This window comes from Vidua chalybeata, chromosome Z (assembly GCF_026979565.1).
Source record: "Vidua chalybeata isolate OUT-0048 chromosome Z, bVidCha1 merged haplotype, whole genome shotgun sequence".
Lineage (NCBI taxonomy): Eukaryota > Metazoa > Chordata > Aves > Passeriformes > Viduidae > Vidua > Vidua chalybeata.
In genome coordinates, this window is record NC_071570.1 from 66,500,374 (window position 1) to 66,525,835 (window position 25,462).

The following is a 25,462-nucleotide window of genomic DNA, read 5'->3' on the forward strand; positions in this document are numbered from 1 at the left end:
TCTCTTGCTCTTGGAGTCATGTTGCTTGCTCTGAGTATGGCTCTGGTAGTAAGTACTGAAAACCAATAATGAGCTTGTGGTTTTCTTGCAGTGCATGCAGGTTTTAATGATTATTATCTCCTACATTTATTAAATACATAAAATAGGTTAAGAATACGGCACCTTGTGGAACTATTTCTGATCACATATAGCTGTTCTGATCTGACAGATGAAGTCTGTCTTCTTTTTAAATGGGAATACGCTTCGTATTTATTCAATTATAAAATATTTATGGTCTGCAGCTAAAAATCTGAAACTTCATTCCTTAATAGTAGTAATGTCTTTAAAGACAAGATTTATTCTAAGTTACCAGTCCCCTTGTTGATGGCATTTGTGTGTCTTTGGCCAGTCAAAAAAACAAAAAGTGAGAAAATACATGTCATCGGGTAAATTTTTGGTCATGAAAAACATTAATTTGTGCCTATACACAAATCTAGGGGTAAAGTGGTCACTTTTTAGTTAGAAAGAGCTATTAATTAAATGCCAGTACAGTGTTATTTCTGTAAAAAATACTTAATCTAGACAAAGGTAAAGTATTTTAGTATTTCTATTTCTGTATTATAGGATACCAGTTTAGTGCTTAATTTAATCATGTTTCTTTTATCAGCGTATTTCACATTTATTGCCCATAAACTCCTGCACTTTTGTCTGGAGAAAATAATTATTGCAGTCTTACATACTTAAAATAATGTAAAAATGAACATATCAAATAACGTAAGCACTGATTTTCAAGAACTGAAATAACTTAAAAGTTTTCCAGTTTGAAGTTACAATAATTTCACTTAAAAATACTTAACTGGTTAATAAATACTTTTTTTATATACCTATTTATATGTATATATACATATTTATGTGTGAGTATATATATATAAATTTATATATTCTTTGTATAAATTTTTCACTTTATATATAGAAACTTGGTTTTCACTCTTTTGTTATTTTTTGTGGTGCTTGAGGGCTGATTCTGCTAATTGCCAAGTAGATTTTGTTTTAACTGCAATAGTAGTGGAATTATGATAAAGCAGGGTAGTTTGGAGGACTAAACCTTCAATTTGTGTTGTGTTTGTGATCAGTTGCACGTCTGTACTTTGAATGTATGTATGTATCTCTGAAGACAAAATGTGCAAAAGAGAGGTTTTTTCCCACATCTGTGCATTTATTTCATGACAGAGATGGTTTTGAGACAGTAACTAATGTTAAAACATGAGAATTATTGTGGAGACAAAAAGCTTGTCAGTTGTTTTACCTTGCATAATTGGAATGATGTTTTTATGCCTCCTGGAAGTTAATTATCAAAAATGATGGAAGTTCATTATCGGAAACAAAGATACTGAAAAATAATAATGGTTATGCTTAAATCAACTTTGTTAAGCCAAAGTGAATCTCTCTTCAAAGTTCCTGCTGCCACAACTCTTACATCTTGCACAATAAGGAATTCTATATAATCCTTTCTTCAAAGAGCAATAGTAAAGTGAAAACAGCACAAAATAATTTTACTTACGTGAAGGTTTAAAACTCTGGACCCATGATTGGGTAATTGAAGTAAAGAAGCATGAAAACTTCAAAGGAATGCTCATGTTTTTTCAAAACACATTTTTCAGCTCAGATAATGATATAGAAGAGTTCCAGTTGTCTCAGGATAGAAATCAACTAGAAATGGACACCGTTGAAGATCTGAGAAGAAAACTCCATAGGCTGGAGAAAAGAAATTTGGAATTACACAATCAACGCAATCAAGAGGTAAGGACTTTTTTTGTTTGTTTGCTTTGCTTTATTTTGCCCTTGGAATAAATGTAATTTGTTTCCTTAAATGCAGTTTGTTTCCATGAAATAATCCTCTAATCAGGTGCCTCAAAATCACATTCAGTAGTTGGACAATAACAAAGTAGCATTGTACAGACATCTCACGCCTGTCCATAGGACCGATATCACTTTTAGTGTCATTGCTAATAGTTGAAGGTGTGTGTAAGAAACTTGAGCACTTCACAACAGCAAAGTCATGCAGAAGAATATTTTGCATCCCTGGTTTTGGAATTCTCAATGTAAGATGTGGTTTGTTTGAGTGTTTTAATCCCAGTAATTCCAGGGATCCATTTTACAGAATCACCCCACCACTGATGGAGCAGTGGGAGCACGACAAGAGCAAGTCACTGTGTGAGAAGCAGGAATCTCTAAATAAAAGGATAGGGAACAACAAACTTGGTTTATTGGCTGTATTTAGTAGAAAAGAGGTGAATGAGCACCCACACCAGCTGCCCCTAACAAACTCCTAAGAGCAGAATTGTTACTTAGAGCAGTAATAAAAGTCAAACTAAAGAAAATTTTAATGGAGTATTTTGTCACTGCTGCTTCATTTAGGTACCAGTTTGCCACAAGAGCATCAGGGAAAACCTTTGTAATGGGGTTCACTTATTTCCCATGTCAATGGGAATTTCCCATGTCAATGGAGCTCCTGTCAATAAGGATGCTGCTGCTTTGTAGATGTTCTGAAGAAGTGCATGTTTTACTTTCCACCTTCTTGCATTCAAATGGCTTGAATGTGGTTTCCTGGGTCCAGTTTTTGGCAGCAGTGACTTGACTATATTTCTTACACCAGATAAGAGCCATTTTGAAGCCTTTTCTTTGTTCTGTTGTGTTTAATGGCATACTGCTATTAACTGCTGTTACGACTGCTGGACATCATTGGACTGAAGTTTGTGTTTGCATAGTGAGTTACTAGGTGTCTGATAATCTAGTATCCCAACACAACTGCTTTTCTAGTCATTAAATGCAGTTACCAGAAAATTGCCTGTGGAATATAACTGTAGTTTTTATTTTCTCACGGCAGAGTATGTCTGGAAAAAACTGAGAGGTATGTTTAAGGTACATGAAAGTGATCTAAAAACAGGATCAGTTTGCAAAAAAAAAGTATCTAAAATGTGCAGTTTCAAGACTGTATTTCAAATTCAGATGGAATAAGATGGCAGCTGTGAATGCAATTTCTGTACTATTTATTTTCTAGATATCTCACTATGAAAAAGAAATAGTGAAATTAAGGTTGAAACTTGAGAGAGGAGAAGCTCTTCATCAACATCTGGAGAATGAAATGTCATTAGCTAGAAAAGAGGCTCATATACAGATGCATTCTGCAGAGGAAAAGCTGTGGGATGTAAAAAGCAAAGTTTTGGAACTTCAAGGTAATAAAAAACCAAAAATCATAGACCAGAGGCTACATCAGTCCTAAGTCATGAAAACAAGCCAAGATTGCACAAGGTTGTACGGTTACAACCTTTTTTGAAAGTCTCTTATTTTCCCATGTCTTACTCATCTGCTTCTGTAAGCTCATAAGAGTTTACAAAGCCCTTGCTGTCTCATATGAATTAAATATAACCTGCTAAACCTATCGATCCCTTTTTTTTCCTCTTGCTCCTTCTGTTCTTCCTTCCCTCAGTGTGTACAGAATTATAATTAAGGTGTCCCTCTCCACTTGCTGCTTATCACTGTGCCAGCTCTTCTTCCTTCTACATTTCAAGGAAAAAAAAAATAAAATCTAATCCTGTTTATTTGTTTATACTCTTTCCAAAAACTTTTTCTTTCCCCCCAGGAGCTCTCATTGTGCTGCTTTTTTCTTTCACCTTTTCAGATATTTCTAGCTTTTCGTTGCTCATATCTGGCCTCTTCATGTCATCTTTGGTTTTGTTTTTATACAAATAATGTGTTTTGTGACAGTAGTATGTGGAAAGGAGGGGTTTTACCTACATATTTTTCCCCCTATAAGTTTTGCATTCAGAAACTCAAATTTTCTTAATCCTTCTCAACATAGAGATATTTCTCACACTTAAAAGCTGGGGAGATGCATTTTTTTTGTTACCTGAGTAAGTACAATACTCTTTAAATTTAGTACCGGAGATGTATTTGTGAACCTTTGGTTTTCACTGAAAAGACTGGAGCACTCCTGGAGTTTGTAACCTTGCAAGGATGGAAGGAGGCTCTGAAACTTGCAAGTGCACTTATACTGCCAGATTTTTTTAAAATCTGCACTTTCATTCATTTGGAGAACACACAAATTACAAAAATCTTGGTTGGTTTAAATTTCTCAAACTATTTTTTTTTGTTTGGTTGGGGTTTTTTGTTTGTTTTGTTTTGTTCTTTGTTGGGGTTTTTTCTCTGGTTTTGTTTTTATCATGACAAATGTCAAAGAAGCCAAATAGTTGTGGTGTTGCTTTTCATTTCTTTTTCAGTTTTTAATTTATTGCTTCTTCTTCCTGGTCTCTTGGGGCCTTGCTCACCCCGTGTTGTGTTTTTCATACAATCTCAACTTAAATTCTTGGAGAGAGCACCTCACTTGTGCCGTATCTTTAGTATTTTCTCCAAACTGTTTTTCTGCTGTTCTTCTTGAGGCTTGACTTCCTGACATCTGACAGGTGTTCCCCATCATTGTGTCCACTAATTCTCTGTGTTTTCCCACCATGTCTCTTCTGGTTGTTTCACCCTTCTCCAGCTAGGAAGAAATTTCAGAAGAATGGGATGAGTTTGAAGTAAAAATCTATTAGAAAGTGGTGATCACATAAATGTCAACATAGCTAGTGGTACTCAGTAACATTAAAAGCTAATACAAAATATTTTGACTGAGATTGTGAAATGAAGCAAAGTTCCTCGTAAAACTGCTTTTAGGAAAAGAACTTTTCCTTGGCATTGAAGCTTTCACAGAGAAGTAGATCCAGTATTTCCTTACCTTGGGGCAGTTGCTGGGCTGAAGATTTAAATCTCTTGAGCAGCAGTAAATTTCCCCAGAAAAGCCAAGCCTTTGCTCATTAGCCCAACCTGCCTTAGGTTTTCCTAGAGTCTTTTTCATGTGGCAGGTATCTGTCTTTACTGTTCCTTAAACTGAGCTTGAAATTAATTGATACAGACTGAAGTTTCACATAGATATTTGGAAATAAGCTAGCCAAGTGTTGCAGAAAAATGCAGTTAAGTTCCCCATGCTATAGAGGCCTCACTTGAAAGAGTTGAATTTTTATTCCTTTCCAAAGGGAGAAGAGGTTTAATCTGTAAAAATCTCCGAAGCATTTCTATGTCCTTCTGTGAAAGATGCTACAGGAACACAAAATGTGGTTGCTTCTCTGTAGTGAAACTGAAGTGTTAATGTTCCAGTGTGTCACAGGATATCACAATACACAGACAAACTTAGGTTCATTATACCTTTTTTTTCTGAACATGCTTATTTGCAGTACTATTTTTCTTTTTTTTTTTTCTTTTTTTGTTTTTTTTTTTTTTTTTTTTTTTTGTTTGTTTTTGTGAACACCAGTACTCAATGACGAATACCAGCAGAAAGCAGCAGAGACTGAAAAAATTGTTCAAAGTGCTCAGAGGCAGTGGGAAGAGGAGAAACAAAGATTTGCAGTGGAGAGGGAAAACATCCACAGAGTACACCTTGCTGAACTGGAATTCCTTTTCAAAGAAAAAACTGAAGCAGAAATGGCTTGTCAGGTATGATATATTAAAAGATGGAAAGTTCCATGAGATGCTGGCTGAATGTTTTTTGGTGCAAAGTGTGTGGTGGGTTGGAGAGGGAAAAAAAATCCCCAAATAGCTAAATACTGCAGAATAATTCTGAAGGTTACAGCTTTATGAAGTTACACTTAGTGTGTAAGGCAGGTTTGGGGCTTTGATGTGTTGTGGCTGTTGGTCATGGTAAACACCTAAGCCAAGTTATCAGTACACAGTGGTAGTGAAAAACAGAGGAGCTTGTGGACAGGACCTAAGATCCTTCTCAAAACAAGCAGAAATACACAAAACAAGTCAGTTTTTATTCAAAGCTGATTCTTATAAGGTAGGGCAGGATACAGGCTGTGAAGAAGCCTATATTTAGATAGAGTTTTCTTTTTTAAGTTGCCAGGTGCAGCAGGGTAAGCTCTGAGTTCTGGCTAACAGTAGGTGGCTGAGTTGGTTTGAGGAGGCTTTGGAAAGGTATTGCCTTCTGTTGTGTACAGTGTTTTGTAGAAGCTGCCTTCAGAGAGTTCAATGCTGCAGCAAAAGATCAATGTTGAAAAAGTATGCTATGCTCTGTCAAGTGATGTTTGTCCTCGAGAAAGGACAAAAGGAGCAGTGTATGGCTCAGGGCATTGTGTTCTCTGTCAGTTCCCTGGCAGTGTTCTGTGCCAGTGGTTGTAGAGGAAGGGGCTTTCTTGGTAGATGGATTAAAGCTACGAAATTGTAGGAAATGTAATTAACATGAGTAGCCTAAGATTGCCATGAATACATCTAGCTCATTAAACAGGTCAGTGTGAGCTGTAGGCTTTCAGAATCTTGGCATCTCTGAACTCAGAAGTCTTTCAGAACATTCAAAACTCTCTGAGAGGCAAATGTGATTCACTAACAGGTGCCAAACCCTAACCTATCTTCAGCAGTAAAAATGTTCCATTTTCCCCCTTTGCTTTTGTAGCTGCTCCTCTGTCCATCACCCTACAGTTATGTCATGTATAGTTATAAAATTCTGGGAAATAAAAAAATCTTACATCTGGGCTTGACTGCATGGAAAGCTTAATTTATTTAAATATGTCAGATAAACATCAGAAATATGTGGGTTTATAAATAATGACTTTGAATGTGTTGCAGTCTTTTGTGTTGTGTATTTACAGGCCTGGTTGAAATCTCCTTTAGTTATTCTGAGCTATAAAATGAGAGCTAAGGAAATTTGATTGTGGTCTTCATATGTGCAGAGAAGTGGGATTCTGAGTATGTAGGCAAATCCTGGCTGGGAAAACTGCACTTCACAAACTGTAATTCTGAACTTGGCTGTGAAAATTCTGAGGCAGGCATGGGAGTGGAGTCACAGAGTATTGAAATGTGTCTCTGGGACACGCAGGAAAAGTCACCCTCTGATTTGTGATAGATTCATGATGAGCTCTGTTGGGCGTATCCTGGCCCGGGATAGGAGGGGTTGGAGTTCGATGGGAAGGGCAATAGCATCGCCTCGTGGTTAGACAGGAGACCGTGTCCCTTCACGTTTTGTTCCTCCGAATACTTGGGAAATTGCGTCATTTACACACAGTTAAAAAAAAAAAAAAAAAAAACAAAAACCAAAACTAAAACAACCGGCCGTGTTTTTCACGAGCAAATATTTGCAGGTGGCTACGGGGATAGTTTTAAACAGTCATACGGCCTCCAAAAAGTTCCGAAATTCTTCACAACTCTGAAATTCTGCAGCTCATGCTGACTTGTTTAATGAGCCTGATATATTCATGACAATTTTAGTTTGCAAATGTTAATCACATTTCCAGTATAAAAAGTTCTAAAATTTTTGGTAGTATTTTACAGCAAACTATCTGTTAATTGTCTCACATTTCCCAGTTCACTTTTGTTAATATCTAGAAGATAAACCTGAAGAAATAAATATTTCTATGTCTTTCCAGGTATAGTTCCATAGAAATTGTTAATTTTGGTTTATCTGTTTACTTATTTATTGATTTTGAATTCTGAAGGGAAGAAACCTGTCTTGCTGGACATGCAAAGCTAGAGGATTAGCTTAAATTTAGTCCAAATTCATATGGACTATGGGGATTTTGTAGCAGTGATTTCACAGACCTACAGAGTCCAGTAATGTCAGTAATTCTTCCAACCTGTAGCTTAGTTCAATTTCTGTATGCAGAAATTGATGTGGGGATCAGCTTATTTTATTCTGCTGAGGACTTCATATTTCATAAGTTTTAAAAGTAATTCAGTTTCTAGAAAGAAGAAAATCCTTTCCAGAATAGCAGAAATTAAAATTATTTAGTCTGTAGGAGTTACTGTTTCTAAAAACATCTGGTTTGAAGTTTTAGCAATTAAAATCAGAAAAAAATGAACTTCTGTCCCCATGTTCCCTTTCACCAAATGCACCCTGTTTCTGTCATTGCCACTGAGTTGGGAGACAGAAGAGATTGGAAGGGCTGTACTCTTTTAGGGAAAGATTTCCTGTGGAGATCTGGCTCTGATTTTAGTGTTACCACAGAAGGTCATGTTCACAGTGATTTTGGGGGCCGATAGAGTTTTCTTGGTGGTGAATTAAAAGCATGTCTGCTGTTGGGTAAACACTTCTGTTGACATGCGCTGGCATCTTAGATTTTAAAGTTCTAACATCTTCTGATGCGGTCTCCACTCCTCTGTTTGAACTCTCTACTGCAATACTTTATCTTAGTAAAAGTACCTCTGGATGTATTTATTTATTCATTTACCTGTTTATCTTTAGAAAACTAATGCTGCCCTGCAAAGCATGCTCAGGAATTTTAAGGATATGGAGGTTGAGCACCATGGCTGCAACAAGATGCTGAGGCTCCAGGCCGACCGCCTGGATTTCAAGGATAAACAGCAGGAGAGGCTCATCAAAGAACTGGAGGTAAAGCTTTCTGCCTGCTGCTGGGAGCCCCAGCAAGCACTGGCACAACTGAGCAGTTTAATTTTTGAGTGGTAGAACCTCTGAGGTAGGCTTTGTGTGCCTTGTGTTTGTTTAACAAAATGTGGAGCATCAGTTTCGCAGGAAAGGTGCATTCACAGGTGAATGCTGCGAGCCTGACCTGAGAATGGTGTCTGTGGGTTTTTTTTGTTTGTTTGTTTGTTTGTTTGTTTGTTTGTTTTTTAATTTAAGCATGTTAAGCAGATAGGTCTTTTGGGAGGAGGAAAAGCTTAAGCCTTTTGTCTGATGGTCTTGTGGAGTAGGTTTGGTAAGCTCTGTGCTGTGACTTTCTCTTTAATAGGCCTTCCACAGATCTCTGTTTCTCAGTTATTTCCTTTTGTGAACGTGTGAGATTATAGAGAGTTTAAATTTACTGTCAACAGCTTGTATTTCTATTTATTTATTTTCCAGTTAATGTTTCCCTAACTGAAGTGCTTAGAGTCAGATTCAGTCCCACATACTTGCTACTTTGCTTTACCTATCCAAAATCAATGACTTTGCTTATATCTGTTTAACTTTAGGTGTCTTCAATGACTTTTAATATTAATGGATTTTTTTTGATCTTTGTTGTATCACTTGATACAGGAGTAATTTTGGGGTGTATTGTTCTTTTGAAATCAGTCATTGGTCTTAAGTGAAGATTTTTTTGGATAGAAAAGAGTGTAGTTAAAATTGCATATGAATTTCTATTATAGCAACTCTGTAGTTACTGCCTTTGCTAAAAGCATTTTTTCAATTAAAATTCCATGTCCAGGCCTTTATATGGAGATAGGTATCTGTGAGTATAAGAAATGCAGCAAGAACATTATCCTACATCAATTTCTTTAACTAAGCAAAAAATTTATTTTAATATTCTGGATATGTAATTGTTTTCTTTTATTTATTTATTGATACGAGTTTTCACAGTTCCAAAGTGCAAGTAGTTCAGATACCACAGGTTGGTTTGTGGAGATCTAATAAACTGAACAAATAAAGTTGTCTTTGCATGATGTTATCATCTTTCTGTACTTAAATATTTTCAAAATGTACTTTCAGGCAGCTACACTGAAAATAAAGGAACTGGAGGGAAACACTGCAGCAGCAAGACTAGCACATATAGAATGTAAATACACTACAGAAACCATGCAGGTAAACTTCTAATTAAATATTTGGTAGAAGTTTACAGTAAAACAGAAGATGAACTTGTAAATGTACAATTTTCAAAAATTGCTAAGACTTCCTTGCTCCAGTAAAAAGACTGAATAGATTTTTTTGCAGTGGGTGTCAAAATTGTAAAAGGTAATAGAAAATTATCTCCTTTTTTCAGGGGACTATCAAATTAATAGAATAAATATTAAAATAAAATGTCACATTCTTATGTTTGAGAATTCAAAGTAGTATTGAAACAGTGAGGGGAAAGGAAATGTTTCACAATAGTTAAACTGTTCAAATAGCCTGTCCTATATCTTTGGAATGGGTACTTAGATAATTTTGGGGATAGAGTGCATACATCCAACTCCTCTAGGTGTGAGATATTAATGCAACCTGAGACTGCAGTCCAAATGTAATTATTCAGAGTACATTTCAGCTTCAAAGCTATTATATCTGCAGTTACCAGAGAAGTTTGAATACATGAAAAAAATGTAATATGTATACCTGAATATTAAATTTTTGTGTTATTAAACAGTATCACACAGCGTTTGATCTATTAAAGCAATTAGGACTTATTTTAAAAAACAAGTGTGAAAAACCTGTAAGATGATTGCTGAGTGATCTCATACTGACTAACAGAGCCTTCATACTGGACTTTTGAAAAACTAAATGAGAAAACAAAAGGAAATATCATCTTTTTTTCTTGTTTTCTGAGGAACACAAACAAGCATTGCCACTTCTTCAGTCAGTTATTTTCTTATGACCTTCTCTAAGTACAGGCACTTAGATTTCTGAAGTGATGATTAAGTAGTGATGATTCAGTTTTCTTGATTCCTTCTCTACTTTTATAACATACAAAGGAGCTGTACGGGTAACATTCCTTGAAGTTAGAGATTTATCTTTTATAGGTGAAGAACTGGTAAGGTTTTCTTTTTGTTTATGTACATGAACAAGCTCAACATGGGCTTAGTTCTGAGTGCAAGTGTAGGTTTTACTGTTAAGCCCATCCTTTCACAAGTCTACTGAAAAAAAAATAGAATTCCCTTGGAAAACTTCAGTAATATAAATAATTGAAAACAGCAAAATCCAAACTCCATGAAAGGACAACAAAATGTGCTTTTGGTCAGCATATCTATTTCTCTCTGGTCTGAACTGTATGTATTAATATATTTTTACATGTGTTCAATGCTTTCTAATTCCATACAGAATTAATAGCATATATTCACCTGTAAAAAGCAGCTAAAGACCATGGTAGTCTTTCCTAACTTCTTTTAACTGCTTTTGTATCACTTGGTAGTTGAGAATTCAAGAACTTGAAGATGCTTTGAATGAAGAGCAGCGTGGCAGGAGAGAAGTTTTTTCAGGGGTAGCAAGGAAAGATTTCAGAGAGTCAGAAAATGCACATGAGAGAGGAAAAAAAGTGTAAGTTTCCTTTTGAAGCCGTTGCAAAATGGCAGCAGACAGCTTGAGTGCAACTCGTAGTTTACATTCCATGCAATTTTCCGTCAGCAGAAAATCTAGTACAATGTGCCAAACCAAATGAAAGGTTCAGAACCCTGCAGTCCATTAATAACAGGCCCATGTCAATAACCAAAGGCATAGTAAATGGGTACAGATAATAACTGGCCTGTTACAGACTATTTGCCAAACCAAAAATTTTGAAAATCATACTTATGGTAGGGGCCAGCCTCCAGTGGTGGTTGGGGTGAGTGTAGGAAAACATAGCCAGCAGGTCTAGAAAAGACGGATGTACATTCTATCTACATTCTAAATATATTCTTATTATGAAGACATTATTTTCCACTTCAGTGACTCAGTTGAATCTCCCAAGACTCCTGTCAAGAAGTTGTGTATCATTTATAGTGGATAATCTTTGTTTTCAACTTTTGAATGGCTGTAGAAAGCTTTAAATGGCTAAAAAATACTGAAATGTGTGAGAGCAGAGGAAATCTCTTGGGATGTTTCCTGCCCAGCACAGTGTCTGTGTGGTAACAGAGCTTGGGTGACCTCTCCTTCAGCCTAGAACTATATGGGTCTGTATACACAGGTGTTTATGTTCTCACACAAGGAGTAGTAGAGAATGAAAGAAACTGGTTTTCCTACAACAAAGGAAGTTTCCTGAGCAACTCATTCAAGATTCACGGTTACGGAGATGTTTTTTAATAGGATACTTAAAACTTGAGTTGGAAAAGCCTTTGTCATCCTTTGCAAACGTAAATTTTAAGCAAGCTTTTGGCTTTCCTGACACCATGCCTAAATACTCAGGCAATCTTTTTAACTTCTTCTTTGGATTCCTGTCTCTGATTCTGTCTCCTTTATGCTGTTGTTTGGCCTTGTAGTTTCTTCATCAGCTGCCTGTTTAGTCATGCCAGATTCTTGTTTTGCTGACTGACACAGTACAAGAACAGGTTAAAATTCTGGGTAGTCTGCTTTAAAAGTCATGCCAGAGTAGAGTCAGGCATGTGGAAACCTTATGAGTGAGAACTGTACGTGAAATCAAGGTTGATGATGCAAGATGTGACATGGTTTCTCTGAGAGAGAGACCATGAGAGCTGTTGTGTTAATTAAAATATGAAGAATTTTGTTTATTATATGTAATTTTGAGGCCATATCCAAATATCAATCTATTGAATTGCATGATACAAGGCTTGGTAACTGAAAACATAACCACTTGAAAAGTCTTTCTTAGAAGGAATATAAATTTCTTCCTTCAGTTATGAAAGACAAGCACCTTCAGAAGCCATGTGATGTGCTAATGTGGTATCTGCTATATCCATTGATTATCCTTTAAAAGAATACAGTGCATTTGACTGTAAAAAGCAATTTTGGTTAAAGTATCTTACTGTGGAAACTTTCCAGTTTACAAAGACACCATTCGTCCTTAAATGTGCAATGGAGAGACGAGGCTGAGGAAAGGAAGGAAGCTGAAGAATCCTCTGGGACATTAGTGGATGCTACAGCCAGCTTCACCCTGCATGAAGGCTCAATAGTAAGGAAAAAAACCCTGTGGCACACATTGTTTCTTTTTTTTTTTAAACATACTGTCAAAATATTTACTGTGCTGAGGATTTGCTGCATTTGCTGTGCTGAGCTGTGGAAGAACTCTTACCCTGTTTGTTATCATGCTACCTTTTTAAGAATTTAATACATGAATAAATGTAACCAGTGCTTGGAGAAGCTAATTTTTTAAATCTGGGTAGGATGTACTGGCATTCCTAATTAAGAAGGCATTTTTTAGATATGGATTATGATTTCATGTGAAGAATGTTCTGCCTTTCTACCCAACTTTTTTGTCAAGTTTCATTAGCTACCATTGTAGAAATGTTTATTTCTGTTTCATACACCCTTTTAGTTTTAGTGCAAGTATTTGACTGTAAAAATTGCTTGAAAATTGTTTCAAACTTTCAGGTAGAAGAGCAGAGTGGATTTGTTGTTGTTTTGTTTTTTGCTTGTTTTGCTATGGATTTAGCACATTGGATGTATTTCACTGGATTATTTTCTGAAAACTTTCTCCTCTCATATGACTATTTTGGACCTTTCTACTGTCTTTACCCAGCTACACCCTGAATAACAATTGTGCCATCTTTTCACATAGCAGCAGGGGCAAAGGAAAGTTCTTAACATGTCTAGAAAATCTCTCCTTTCATTGTGTGGTAACATTTGTTCTGTTTCTACTCTTAGCAATATTAACTTTTGGTGGTGGTGGCTTGGAAACTTCTCCTCTTTCTCTCTCAGGGCTCTGAGCATGGAAGGTACCAGAGGTCTGTTCCCTGTTGACAGGAGCAGAGACCTGCATAAGAGAGTCTTCAGATTTGTGGGTGTCTTTTGTTCAACTGATGGAGTTATTCCACACTTTTTCTTAGTGTTGTCCACTGCCCAGGCAGATCTGTAATTCATAAACTGAAGAAAAATAAAATCAGAGCTTTCTTTTTCTTTTCTCTTTGGGAGAACAGCTTCTTCCATGCAAGTATTAATGTATTAAAAGACATTTGCTGGCCTAGTTAGCCTGAAAAAGTAATTTCCATCAGGCACAAAAGGAATACATAGAGAGAAAAGCAACTGTCTGGCCTAACTACAGGCATTGATGATTGCTATTTATAACTATGAAACACAATTACAAACTGAAAATGTTCTACTAGAAACCTTAAGTGCTTGCTAGCTGTTGCTGTGGTAAGAGTTTTCCTTTTTATCTGTATTCCTTAGTAAAATATATGTTATACATGACAAGAATTCAGTACAAGATTTCATTCAGGATCAAGATTTCTGGTAATGGAAACAGTATTTAATGGTGTATTCAAAATTAATGTTATATTACTGAAAGGTTAAAAATAAAAGTATTGTCTCACTGTCATATTCACAGAGCTGGTTGTTTTAATTGTTTTATTCAAAAGATTTCAAACCACAGGACTGTCCTGAGCAGATGATAAAAATACTAATTTTTGGAAGAGTTGTATTAGTGGTTCCCTTATGAGATTAAATATTTATTGCCTTGGTTGGCTTTGTATTTTTCCCAAAGCTGTTTGTATTTGTTTGGGAAGCAGGAGTGCCTGTATGTGATCCTATTTACTCCATTGAGACAGCTTTGATTTTGCTTCCCAAAATGAAAAAGCAGAAGACTGTAGCAGGAACTAAGTATAGATAACATTTAATATATTGCTGTTGGTCTTCACTATACCCATGCCAAAATTGTGTGAAAACGTCAGTGTGTTCTCTTCCCTTCATTTTCACTTCCTGCTTTCCTGACCTGTACAGTATTTTTTCATCTTGTATACCACTTTTATGCTCCCTGAATATGTTCTTTCCACTCTAGTCTGAGAATCTTATCTTGATCTCTGACTGTACTGATACGGTGGTTTACATACTTTGTCCTCATGGCATTTGAGAAACAGCTTTCTATTAGCTTAATCAAAGTTTCTAAGTCACTTGTATGTTCTAAAATTATGAAGAATTGAATTTCTACTGCATGCTGTTGTAGCTAAAATTTATTTATAACCTGAATCCATTTATTATGCCACTGATTCAAATCACTGTAAAGCAATGAGGCATGGCTTGTGGAGTTTGACTGATGGAGCTGTAGGCCTATTTTGGCCAGCTATTTAATCGTATATAATGCATGCAAAACCAATTTTTAAACGAATTTAAAGTGTGTTGTGCTGCCCAGCCAACTGGACCATTTTCGGTGTGCTGTGCAGTTGTGTGGGGGCACAGTTTGAATGCACCTCAAAGTATTAACAAGGGAGAATGAATTGCATCCACTAAGAGCACGGAAATTGTTATCTGTGCCAGGTCACGGTTGTGGCCCCGACAGCACTGGGATTTATTCACATACTTTATAGACATACTGTGTCTAACTAGATACATTTTGTGAAATCTCCTTTCTTACTCTGCTGTAAGATTATGCAATATTATGGCTGCAATCATTAGAAATGAACTGAGGAATTTTGTAAATCTATGAGAATGAACTTTGAGGGCTTGTTTTCAGCTGCATGCAGCACTGCTACTGCACATATGATGCATCTCTTTTGATTTTAACATTGCCCAGCTACAGCAATTAATTTTTCTTTGTGTTCCAGAGGGAGCTGTCCATCCTCTTAAACTTATACCAGAGCATGGCAAACGCCCACGTGCTCGCCAAACATTCAGACGTCGCCCTGGAAGAGTTACCTTGGACAGAGCTTTGTGCACTCTTGCGTGAGAATGTTGAAGCCCTGATCTTGAACTTCCACAAGGCTAACGAGAGGGTGAGTGTCCCCAGGCATCAGCTGCCTCTGCTGAGCTCAGGGACATTTGTGCACACTGCAGTCTCGTTACAAAGGAGAAGAAGGAGTGATATTCATCCCTCAAGAGGATTTGGACATTAACAAATGAACACCATTAATTATGGCTGGTCCACTGCTCAGTTTGATGCTGTTGCTGTGAGCATTTAGATGGGACTGGAGTGTGCATCAAGTCTCTCAGCTCCACTTTCTGTGCAGGACATTCTGAAAGGACTGTCTGATACCTGCCACAGGGACCTAATTCAAAGTTAATAAATGCATCTTACTGATGAAGAAATTCACAGAATGTAGTCATTTACAGTCATAAAGCAAGTCTTTATTTTACCATAATCCATAGGCAAAATACACTTTCTCCAGGAATACCATCTTTAAATGATGTGTTTATGACTCAGATGCACTATTTGAAAGAATGCCATTGTGGGGTTTTCTGTTTAATTGTAACGTTCGGATTATGGCATTTTTATTCAGAAACACAATAGAAATACCTATTCTAAAACATGTCAGTATTTGTGTGAAGGAAGAGCTGTACTTTTCTGAGTGATATTAATGCAGGTGAGATTACGTGGCCGTTCTTCCCAGAAAACCTTGTCTTTTTAGGAAAAAAAAAAACCTTTCTAAATAGATCAGCTGGGTCCAGAGACTAAGCTAAGAGTGGCTAAGCCACTCTTCAGGGTTCCACTTTGTTTTCTGGTTTATTTCCCTTTTGAAGTAAAAGAGGAAAGGGAGAAGGAAAGACATGGGAAGGGAAGGAGATGGATATTGTTGGCGGTGTTTGTGGGGTCTGTGTCTTACTGTTCTTGCTTTTTGATTAAGCCTTGTTACTGAGACTGATTGTGAGGTCTCTCGGGATCTCCTCATGTACTTAGCAGCTTTTCTGGGATTTTAGACTGTGTTGTACAAAACTTTTTTCCTACAGTTCAGCGTGATCTATCTGGAAGTGTCTTGCTGGTATTGTCTAGTAACAAAGTGCAGGTGTGTGCATTTGGAGATCATTGTTGGCTTGGTTCATTCCTCCATTTAATTTGCATGGGAGGTGCAGTGTTAAACCACAAGAGTGAATCCCTTCATGCTTGTTGAAAACACATCGTAAACTTATGAGCTATTTGTAAGGGAAACATTCTCTGTGTTTTCCCTGAAATTGTTTCAAAACTGAATAATAATCTGGAATGTCTTGGCTTTTCAACAAAAAAAAAAAAAAAACAAAAAAACAAACAAACAAAAAAAAACCCAAACCCAAACAAAACAAAAAATGAAATGCTGTTTTAAATTATTGTTTGCAATCATTACACATTTCTAAAGTATATACTTGGATTACTAATTTACTAATACACTAAAATTTAATACAATTGTTTAAAAAAAATGTTTGAAGTGTCTGGCTCAGGTTTCCTACAAAGGAGGTGACAAATATCTGCAAGGTGGTAAAAGGATGGCAGAACTAAAACCAAATAAAATACTTTGTTTCAAAATATATTTCAGTTTTGTTTTGGGAACCAAGTAATTCATCTGCTGTGCAAGGGTTTTACTTAGTTTTATTGAAAATCTTGAAGAAATTACAGTTTAGGTTTTATGCTGGAATAGTCTGTGCTTGACTCAAAGTGAAAAGGTAAATAATTTCTTCTTAAATGCTTGTCACACAGATATCCCACCTAGAATATATTTGCAAGCACAAAACTGACACTATGAACAACCTTCAGCAGAAGCAGGAGGAGGCTTTTGAGAAAATGTCTGAACAGTTAAAAGCACAGGAACATTGCAGGCAGAAAGAAGAGCAATATCTTGAAGAGCAGTACTCCAATATCCTTGCAGAAGTTCATGCAAGAGCACAGGTATGGTGCTGGGAACTTCAATTTTTTTTTCTTGTACCATGTAATGGATTCTTTCAGTAATTTAAGCCCCTTAGCAGTTTAAGGTCATTTGGGAATGTTAGTATATTTTTAAAGTAAAAAAAACCCAAACAACAAACCAACCCATCACTGTGATAATATTAACATCATTTACAATAAGAAATAAATGACTTTGTTGAAACATTTGTTGAAGAGAATTTGGTTTACAGCCTCAGCTGAGAAGCCTGATTTCATCTACAGTGGTAGTATTTTTTTTTTTTTTGAGAATGCTAAACCTGTAAGATCGAATTTCCTTTTTTTTAAGAATTACTGAGGGCAGCAGCTACTTTTTCAGCATCATCATTTGCAGAGATTGTATGGAGTAACAATAATGTGGTGTTACTTGTGGATAAATTTAATTACATATGTACAGATCCTAAGAACAGTGGTAGTGACTCTGCTTTACTGATACTACAGTGAGAAGTGGTTTTAAAGTGTGAAACTACCACTGCTTGTTTGATGAGTTATTTGCAATCCTGCAATCCAAAATGTTACCCATTATTCCACAACCACCATTTACGGTCTTTACCATCACATTCCTTCACACCTGTTTCAATTAAAAGCATTGTGAATAAAGGAAATAGATGTCCCTTGTTATTTGTGAGATGCTGCAACTTACTTCAGAGAATAATGCTGTAGTTGATGCAGATTTCAGGACTGGAAGTCTTTGCATACTGAAAAATCTAATCTGTCTAGTTTCATGTTCCAGCCTTCCTTACCTTTTTCCTCTCACACTGGCTTGCTCTCTGAAACTGGAGGATGTTACTACTATTGTTAAGTCAACTCATAAAACTGTATTGTGGGCAGACAAGCAGTGTTGGACCTTCTGTGAGCTGTCACCATATTGGTGGATTGTTGTTAGAAATCAGAGTCCAATTTGCAGCTGATGATCATGTCAATTTCCCTCCTACCATTGCTTTGGTTTCATACATCTGATTCTGTAATTGTTTACTAGAAGAGATACTTTCATCACTATCATTACTAAGAATCTTTGACTCCTTTGATGCATCATTTGAATGGCAAAACTAAGAATTTTCTTTTTCTCTTGTCTAGGTAAAAACCATCTAGTTAATATTTCTTCTGTTTTTGTTTGGTTTGTTTCTGTCGTAGGAATGTGAAGAAACAGCGCAGAAAACCAGGCAAAAACTGTATGGCCTTGAACAAATCTGCGAGAAACTGGCCCACGAAAACAATTCCATGACAGATACATTAGCAAATGCTCACAAGGCACGCTCATCCCTACTGGCAGCCTGTGCACTGCTGTCAGGGGCCCTATGTCCTCTCTATGGCAGACTGTGCGCTGTGTCTTGCCAAAGAGACATTCTTCAGGAGCAGGTGAACCACCACAAATTATTGAACCAGAGGATCATCAGCCTCCTTTATGCTCTCCCTACTAATGTGGAAAACAGCCAAGGCGAAGGCAGGCTGAGGCAGAGAAGAGCCAAGCACCTGGTTTATGTCTTCCGAAGAGCTGTGATTGCAGTTCTGGCCGCTAACAGGCTGAGGGCTCTGGCCCGATATTCTTGTACTTTTTTCGTGTGGACAGATGGCTCCAGAGGATGCACTGGAATTCAAGTTTGTGTGGGAGAATCCAGAGGCAGGCATGTGTCATGTGAGTGAAATGTTCTTATGTCAAATTACATGGTTAGGGAATAACAAAGAGCAAGATTATTATTATTATTGCTGGGTCATAAAGACATATTTAATGACATTTGGACAAATATTATTTATGGATTTGTGTTTTGTATGTTGCTTGACAAACGTATTTCACTCTACGAGGAAATGCCTAGTCTTATTTTAAGCATTGCAGGTAAAATTGCAATTATGCACATGAACTCAACACTATCTGATATTTTTGATATTTGTGTTTCGGATTTCAGAACTAGGTGCTACCGCATCTTCTCTGTGGTAAATATCTTGCAGTGTTCCTAAATTATTAACTGTCACCTTTTTTTTTTTTTTTCTAGAAAAGGTATTTCCTCTTCTTTTTTTAATAATTTTTAATATTTATTTCCTACTAAAACCCACAAAATTTGCTTTCTGATTCAGGTAAAATATTAGCATTGGATTTTGAAATTTTCTTTAGAGATTATGGCTACTTGCCCTTTCTGTTGCCAGACCAGTTTATACTTCCCTCAAAAATGTTTTCCAAATTAGAAGGTTCATCTAGGTTTTTTTTGTTTTTTAGTAATTCTGGAAGCATGCTTAAAACGGTCTAAATTGTCCTGACTAATTTGTTGTTTATATGCTTTTTTTTTGTAATTTCTGTAAAAGCTGGAGGTAGCATTGTGCCATATCTTAGTGATTCCCTTATCCTGCTAGCTGCAATTCTGTTTCCCAGGTTTTGAAGAGGAAGGAGTTGACTGTATTGAAGCACTTGACTGGTTGACTAGCTCTAACCTCTATACTGCAATAGTCAGTTCCATCTCTGAACTGGAGGATGTTCTCAGTAAACAAGGTAATTTTAACAATATATTGTTGTAGCAGAAATATAATAAAAAAATAAGTCAGGGTGGTCATATCACTTCCATTTTTATGATTTTATCTCAACTATTCTGGATCATAGCTCTGAAGAGATATTTCTGAATATTATGGTAGTCACCTTTGACGAGAAGTTATATCCTGAGCTAGTCAATACCAATTTTAGTGGGGCTGTTTCCCTGAAGGAGTAATTTTATTGCAGGGTAAAATGCATTTTATCTTCTGCATTCTCTGAATGATCACATCTCTGTACTGTTGGAACAGATTAATTTTCTTTAACAACTGATAGGATATTTTATCCTTTCAGTGTATATAGCCATGGAAGCAGAAGGCTGGAGAGTGTTTCTAGAGTTTATTTACAGTGAGAACAGATACAGGCTCCCTTGGTTCATCTGCATTGCTGCCATCCCTGGTTCTTTATTAATCTCTAGTTTCAGAATCCCCACAATTTTGTCACAGAAAGAAAGGATATTAAAAGAGGGATAATTTGTGTGAATAAAGGGAAATAGCAGGAGAAAGACGAGGCGATGCATTTCCCAGAAGGCTAAACACTAAATTGGTATAAAAGTTGTGATTGAATCAAATGTGCTTAGATTCAGTTTCAGGCAGTTTCTTCTTTGAGCATGCTGTTTTCAATAATTTTAATTCATATCCTTTAAAAGCAAAGTTTGAACAGTGTTTCAGAATCAGTATTCTGTGCTTCAGAATATTTACAGGTTCTATCCTGTATAAATTAAAAAGAACATGGTATTACAAGAAATGGGAACTAATAACCTGCTTGATGTTTCCTTTTTGTTGATGTTTCTTAAAGATGCACGCTCCTGGCTTTCTGGACACTCCCTTATCAGTGCAGCCAGGAACTGCTTTGCAAAACTGATGGACAACCTGAGCATACTGATGGAGACAGTTCAAGGGAAACCTTGTGGGTGCAGAGCTTTCCTGGAGAGGGACTCCCTGATACAGAGGCTGGCTCGTGGGCTCCGCAGAGTAAATGCCCAGGCCCTGGAAGCTGGATTGTATGACAGACTGCCCAGCACAGTAAGCAGATTTACAGTCCTCCTTCGTGGAAACAGAAGGTTTACAGCAACAGATTTACAGTCCTCCTTCGTGGAAACAGAAGGTTTACAGCAACGGTGAAGCTCCCTTGATAGCGCCATTTATTTTGTTTCAGGCTGGTGATGAGTCCATGACAATGAAGTACCACTATATGGACACTCAGAAGTTGATTTGTCACACATTAGGGTGTGAATAGGTCTTGTCTTTTATTGACAAAGAATTTTTGGAGGAGGTTTAGTGTATCCAAGTAAAAGATTTTTTTTCAAGTTCTATCAGTTCTTATTAGCTTATAAGAACAAATTTGCTTTTGGCTTGATGTAAATGTTTGCTTTTTATTATGGTTATTATTATGCTTTTTATTATGGTTTTCTACTTTCTCATGTTTACCATCCTTTCTTTCAGTAAAGATAGCCTTCTTCCCTTTAACCAAAATGAAAGGATAAACTCTTTTTCCAATAATCTTTTATACTAGACTTTAGGTGAAAAAAGTACTTTGTAAACAGAATTTGCAGGAGCTCTTGGTAGGGTTGGTAGGTGACAGGTTCAGACTTTTGCCCTTGTGTATGTCTTTTAGAGGTGGAGAAAAAAAATGATAGTTTTGTCTTCATTTTCTTGGGTCTTAAATATTATTTCTTTTATTGCTAAAATAGCAGATTTTATAGCCCATCAACTTGTTTTTGTTTGCTGACAGAGAAACATAGCAATCTTGCAGCAAGAAATATTTGAATTTTCACGAAGGCTTCATGCAGCAGAGGTAGAATCCCACTCACTGCACCTGCAGCTTGCAGAATGCAAATGGAGTTGCAATGAGATGCAAAAAGATGCTGAAAAAGCCCACAGACTGCAAGAGCAATTAAATGAACTTCAGCATGTAAGTACATTTGATTTGGAGGTTCTCTTCCTTAAAAGAGATTCTCTTTTCTACACATTTTTTGATTTGTGTCCTTTTGGAAAAAAAAGCATAAAATTGATTTACTTTCAACAGAATTTTACAGAAACCTTGCCTTGTAAATGTCACTAAACTAGAAAACAGATGTATTTAGAAAGACCCCTTTTCCACTGGAGTTTCCTTTTGGTTTGTAGAAGGAGGTATCCTGTATAAATTGCAGTTTGGTCTTCGGCAGTCCAGGTTCTCCCATTTGTTGGAAATGTTGATGTGATGATTTATGTATCCTAAAAGAAGATTTCACTTCAACAGAGTAAAGTCAGCTGGAGTAAAGTCAGGGTATTCAATAAGAATGTTCATGAGAAGTTCATGAAATATAAATATAGCAGTTTAGACTCTGTATGGATGTTGATGAATGTTATAATAAATACAATACAAATTTTAGTGGGTCTGTTTCCCTGAAGAAGTAACTTTATGGCAGGGGAAAAAAAGCCTTTTCCTACATTCTCTGTAGCACAAATGCACAAAATTCCTCTGGGTCTTTTGCTGTTGCTGATTGAGTTACTGAAATGCTGTGGGTTCCCTAACCTGAAGCCTAGTTGGTAGAACCTGTCAGTGTGTCCCAATCCAAACACTTCCAAGCAGAGAATATCTGCTAGATGATGCCTCACCCATTGTCCTTCCTGTTCCTAGCTAGTAAAATGGATTTTTATTTTTTTACTCAAAAATATCTAATCATCTTCAGTTCTGTTCTCAACAGCTCTTATTCCCTTAGTGTTTTGGGACAGTTAGATGAAAATTATCACATTTTAGATTGTAGTCGAAATGCAGATGACGACTTTCCTTGAAGAATTATTTCTTCTTTCTGGAACAGTTTTTGGAGGAGAAGAACAGTCCACAAAGGTGTTTACAAGGATTAATAAGCTATCCACTAAAATTTTGAACATTGATCTGCATATTTTTCCTTCCAAATATTGAGGTTTTGCACCCTAGGGTGCTAATTTGAATAGAATAATGTATGCCAAGACTTTACATGAATGCTCTTTACAAGAAACACAGTAATTAAATGGTCTGCCGTCTTACTGTTCAGTGATCTGTCTTCATGTTAAAAAAACTTCAAGACTAATCCTAAGCATGCATCTGTTTTAGAATTTGGTATGTTTGCAAGTGGAACTCACTCAGTGGTAGGGAAGCCACTGAATATAGTTAACAGAATCAGGCACAACTTGTTTCTCTTTCCAGAAAATCAACCAAGACAATATGCAGGAGGAGTTAAATAATGCTTTGCAGCGTGAGCAGGAGGCAAGATTGCTTTTACAAGAGCACCAGCGACGGCTTCAGGAGCTGAGTAATAGACTGGAATCGTGCCCACTTATCGACACAGATAGAAGCCAAGTCTCCAGTGTATCTCTGATGGTAAGATTATTCTTCTGGAACAGTCACCCGAGTTTTACTTTTTGTTAAATAAGCCAAATAGTGCAGTCCTTGTGTAATTAAAATAACAGGAGTAAATACACACACACTACTCAGTCTGCTGGAATTTTAGGCTACTGAGAAAACACTTCAAAGACTACTTTTTTTTTTTTTTTTTTTTTTTTTTAAAGCTATCTATGTTTTATTTTTAAGAATTTAAGAAAAAGTCTGCAATGGAAGTTTGTTTTGGGTTTTTTTGCCTATGATCATTTTGTTTTCTAAAACACATTTATACATAGCAAATATACTAAAAACTACTGAGTCAGTAATGCTTTTGCTAGGAAATTCATAAAACCTTAGTATGCAGTGGTCCAAATCTACTTTGCAATCAGTTTGTCTTCCACGTTGGTCAGTAGCCAGTGGCATAAAGTGAAGCTTCTTTGGGCTAAAGAGTAACTCTGCTCTCTGTCTGCTGGCAGAGACTCTCTAATGCAGTGGAGGAGCTGAGGAGCAGAGACCGAGATCTGGATCACCAGAAGAGACTCCTGAAAGACACGAAGCAGGACCAGCAGTGGCTGCGGGAGACTCTTGAGGAGGCAGAACCTGCCCTTGAACAGGGAGTAAAGTGAGCCCTGGGGCCTGGGGGATGTCACTTAAAATGAATAAAAATTTCAATTCCTACTTCCATGGGCAGTGTTTTAGCCCTGGACAGTGTAAGGTTAGAAGAGAAAAGTAATCTGTCTCTTTTATTTTTAAATTCAGGGATAGTCTTCTAAGAACAAAAGTGTTAGTTCAAAATACTAGGTCATATATTTTATGCAGTTATCCCATAATAGTGCTTCAAATTCTGGGTGCTGAAATTACTGGCGAACAAAATATTGTGCTATCTTACTGCTCTGATAACATCTCTTTGGCAGATCCTTAAAGTTCTGTTTACTTAAGATCCTTAAAGTTCTGTTTATTGTTCTCTGTGTTTCCACACCATCTTTTTGTAGACAGATACAATTTATTTATAGTAAATATAAAAGCATCATCTAGGGGACAGGTCTTTGCCACCAAAGAGACTGAAACCCATTTTGGACCTAGCCTTTCCTGTGGTACAAGATAGATCCTCCTGCTGATTTCAGGGAGTTTTGGATTTAGCCCTAATCCCCACACCACTACAAGACAACCTAGAGTGAAAGGAAAGGCTCATCAGGCACTGGTCTTGAAAAGATTGGTAGTCAAAAGGAGCCCCCTTGACTTGAAGGAGCTTATTACTAAGTTATTTTTACACCATATGAAAAAATAAATCTTTGCAGACTTCGTTTTCTAATACTTATCATAATATGAAATATGTATTATGAATATTGTTGTTCCATGGCTAGGATCTAAAAAAAAATTAGTTAATTAAAATTTCCCATCATACTTGGGATCATTCAACCTCTGAAGAACAACATCTGAGAACCTTTAAGGGTTTTATGCACCAGGGAAATAATGCAATTCCTATTGTCCTCAATTAAATGTTTAACAAGCTAATCCTGCCCCAGACTATTTTGGGCATTTCAGTAAAGAGCATTCCTTGTGGCCATACATAGATCCAGTAAAGGTTATTTTAATGTGAAGTGACTTTAAAACTGGCATTTTTTTCCCTGTAAAAAGCAGAATATCAACAAAGAAAGCTACCCTTCCCTTCATTATTACAGCAACTCTTCACAACAGATAGGGTTTTTTGCTCCTTTTGGAACATATAAACAAAGCAGATGAAATAAACAGAATCTGTCTGTGTTTTCCAATGCAAGACTATAATACCATCCTGCTAGAGACTTCTTATGACCTCTATGTCCAAGCCATGATAGTTGTTCATTGATAGGCCTATCATTACATCTATGCTTATCCTCAACAGAAGCATCTTTCATATGGAAATGCACCAAATAGTGGTACATTAACTATTTTTAGAGTTTGCATTGAAGATATGAAAAAGAGAGAAAATCCTAACAGTTTATAACTGTTATAATAATAATCAACAATTATTTTACAGCCATAAATTATTTATGACAGCCATAAAGTAGCAGAAGACTGATTTCTACATTGGTAGAGCTTCAGTTCCATAAAGTTCTCCATTGTTATTGTTGTTTTGTTTTGGTTTTTTCTTTTATAATAGAGACAAAGAGTTGATCATTAATCATATGAAAGCTGTGGAGGCCACCCTGAATGAGGTAAGAATTTGAAGTATTCCCTCTGATTTGTGTTTCCAAACATGCCAAAGCCTTACAACTGCTTATTCGCGGGGGAAGAGAGAAGTGGCTGCAAAGCAACTTCCTTTCCTTAGTGTTGAAGTTTCCCCCCTCAACTTCTTCCATCTTAAAAAACCACAGTGAAATAAAATGCAGGTTTGTAGTAC

The 25,462-nt window shown here is 36.6% G+C and overlaps 1 protein-coding gene across 10 annotated transcripts in view; it reads left to right on the plus strand.

Moving 5' to 3' along the window:
* The window catches only part of LOC128782197 (mucin-2-like), a 77,757-nt gene that overhangs the window by 3,746 nt on the left and 48,549 nt on the right, over nucleotides 1-25,462 (plus strand). For all 10 annotated transcript variants that reach the window (XM_053932419.1, XM_053932425.1, XM_053932421.1 and 7 more), the window contains exons 3-18: nucleotides 1,641-1,779; nucleotides 3,041-3,215; nucleotides 5,327-5,508; nucleotides 8,249-8,395; nucleotides 9,488-9,580; nucleotides 10,881-11,005; nucleotides 12,443-12,572; nucleotides 15,157-15,324; nucleotides 16,998-17,186; nucleotides 18,354-18,855; nucleotides 19,585-19,701; nucleotides 20,536-20,762; nucleotides 21,472-21,651; nucleotides 22,909-23,082; nucleotides 23,559-23,704; nucleotides 25,223-25,277. In XM_053932419.1, the coding sequence (XP_053788394.1) occupies nucleotides 1,641-1,779; nucleotides 3,041-3,215; nucleotides 5,327-5,508; nucleotides 8,249-8,395; nucleotides 9,488-9,580; nucleotides 10,881-11,005; nucleotides 12,443-12,572; nucleotides 15,157-15,324; nucleotides 16,998-17,186; nucleotides 18,354-18,855; nucleotides 19,585-19,701; nucleotides 20,536-20,762; nucleotides 21,472-21,651; nucleotides 22,909-23,082; nucleotides 23,559-23,704; nucleotides 25,223-25,277 (2,749 nt within the window). The remainder of the gene's footprint in view (nucleotides 1-1,640; nucleotides 1,780-3,040; nucleotides 3,216-5,326; nucleotides 5,509-8,248; nucleotides 8,396-9,487; nucleotides 9,581-10,880; nucleotides 11,006-12,442; nucleotides 12,573-15,156; nucleotides 15,325-16,997; nucleotides 17,187-18,353; nucleotides 18,856-19,584; nucleotides 19,702-20,535; nucleotides 20,763-21,471; nucleotides 21,652-22,908; nucleotides 23,083-23,558; nucleotides 23,705-25,222; nucleotides 25,278-25,462) is intronic.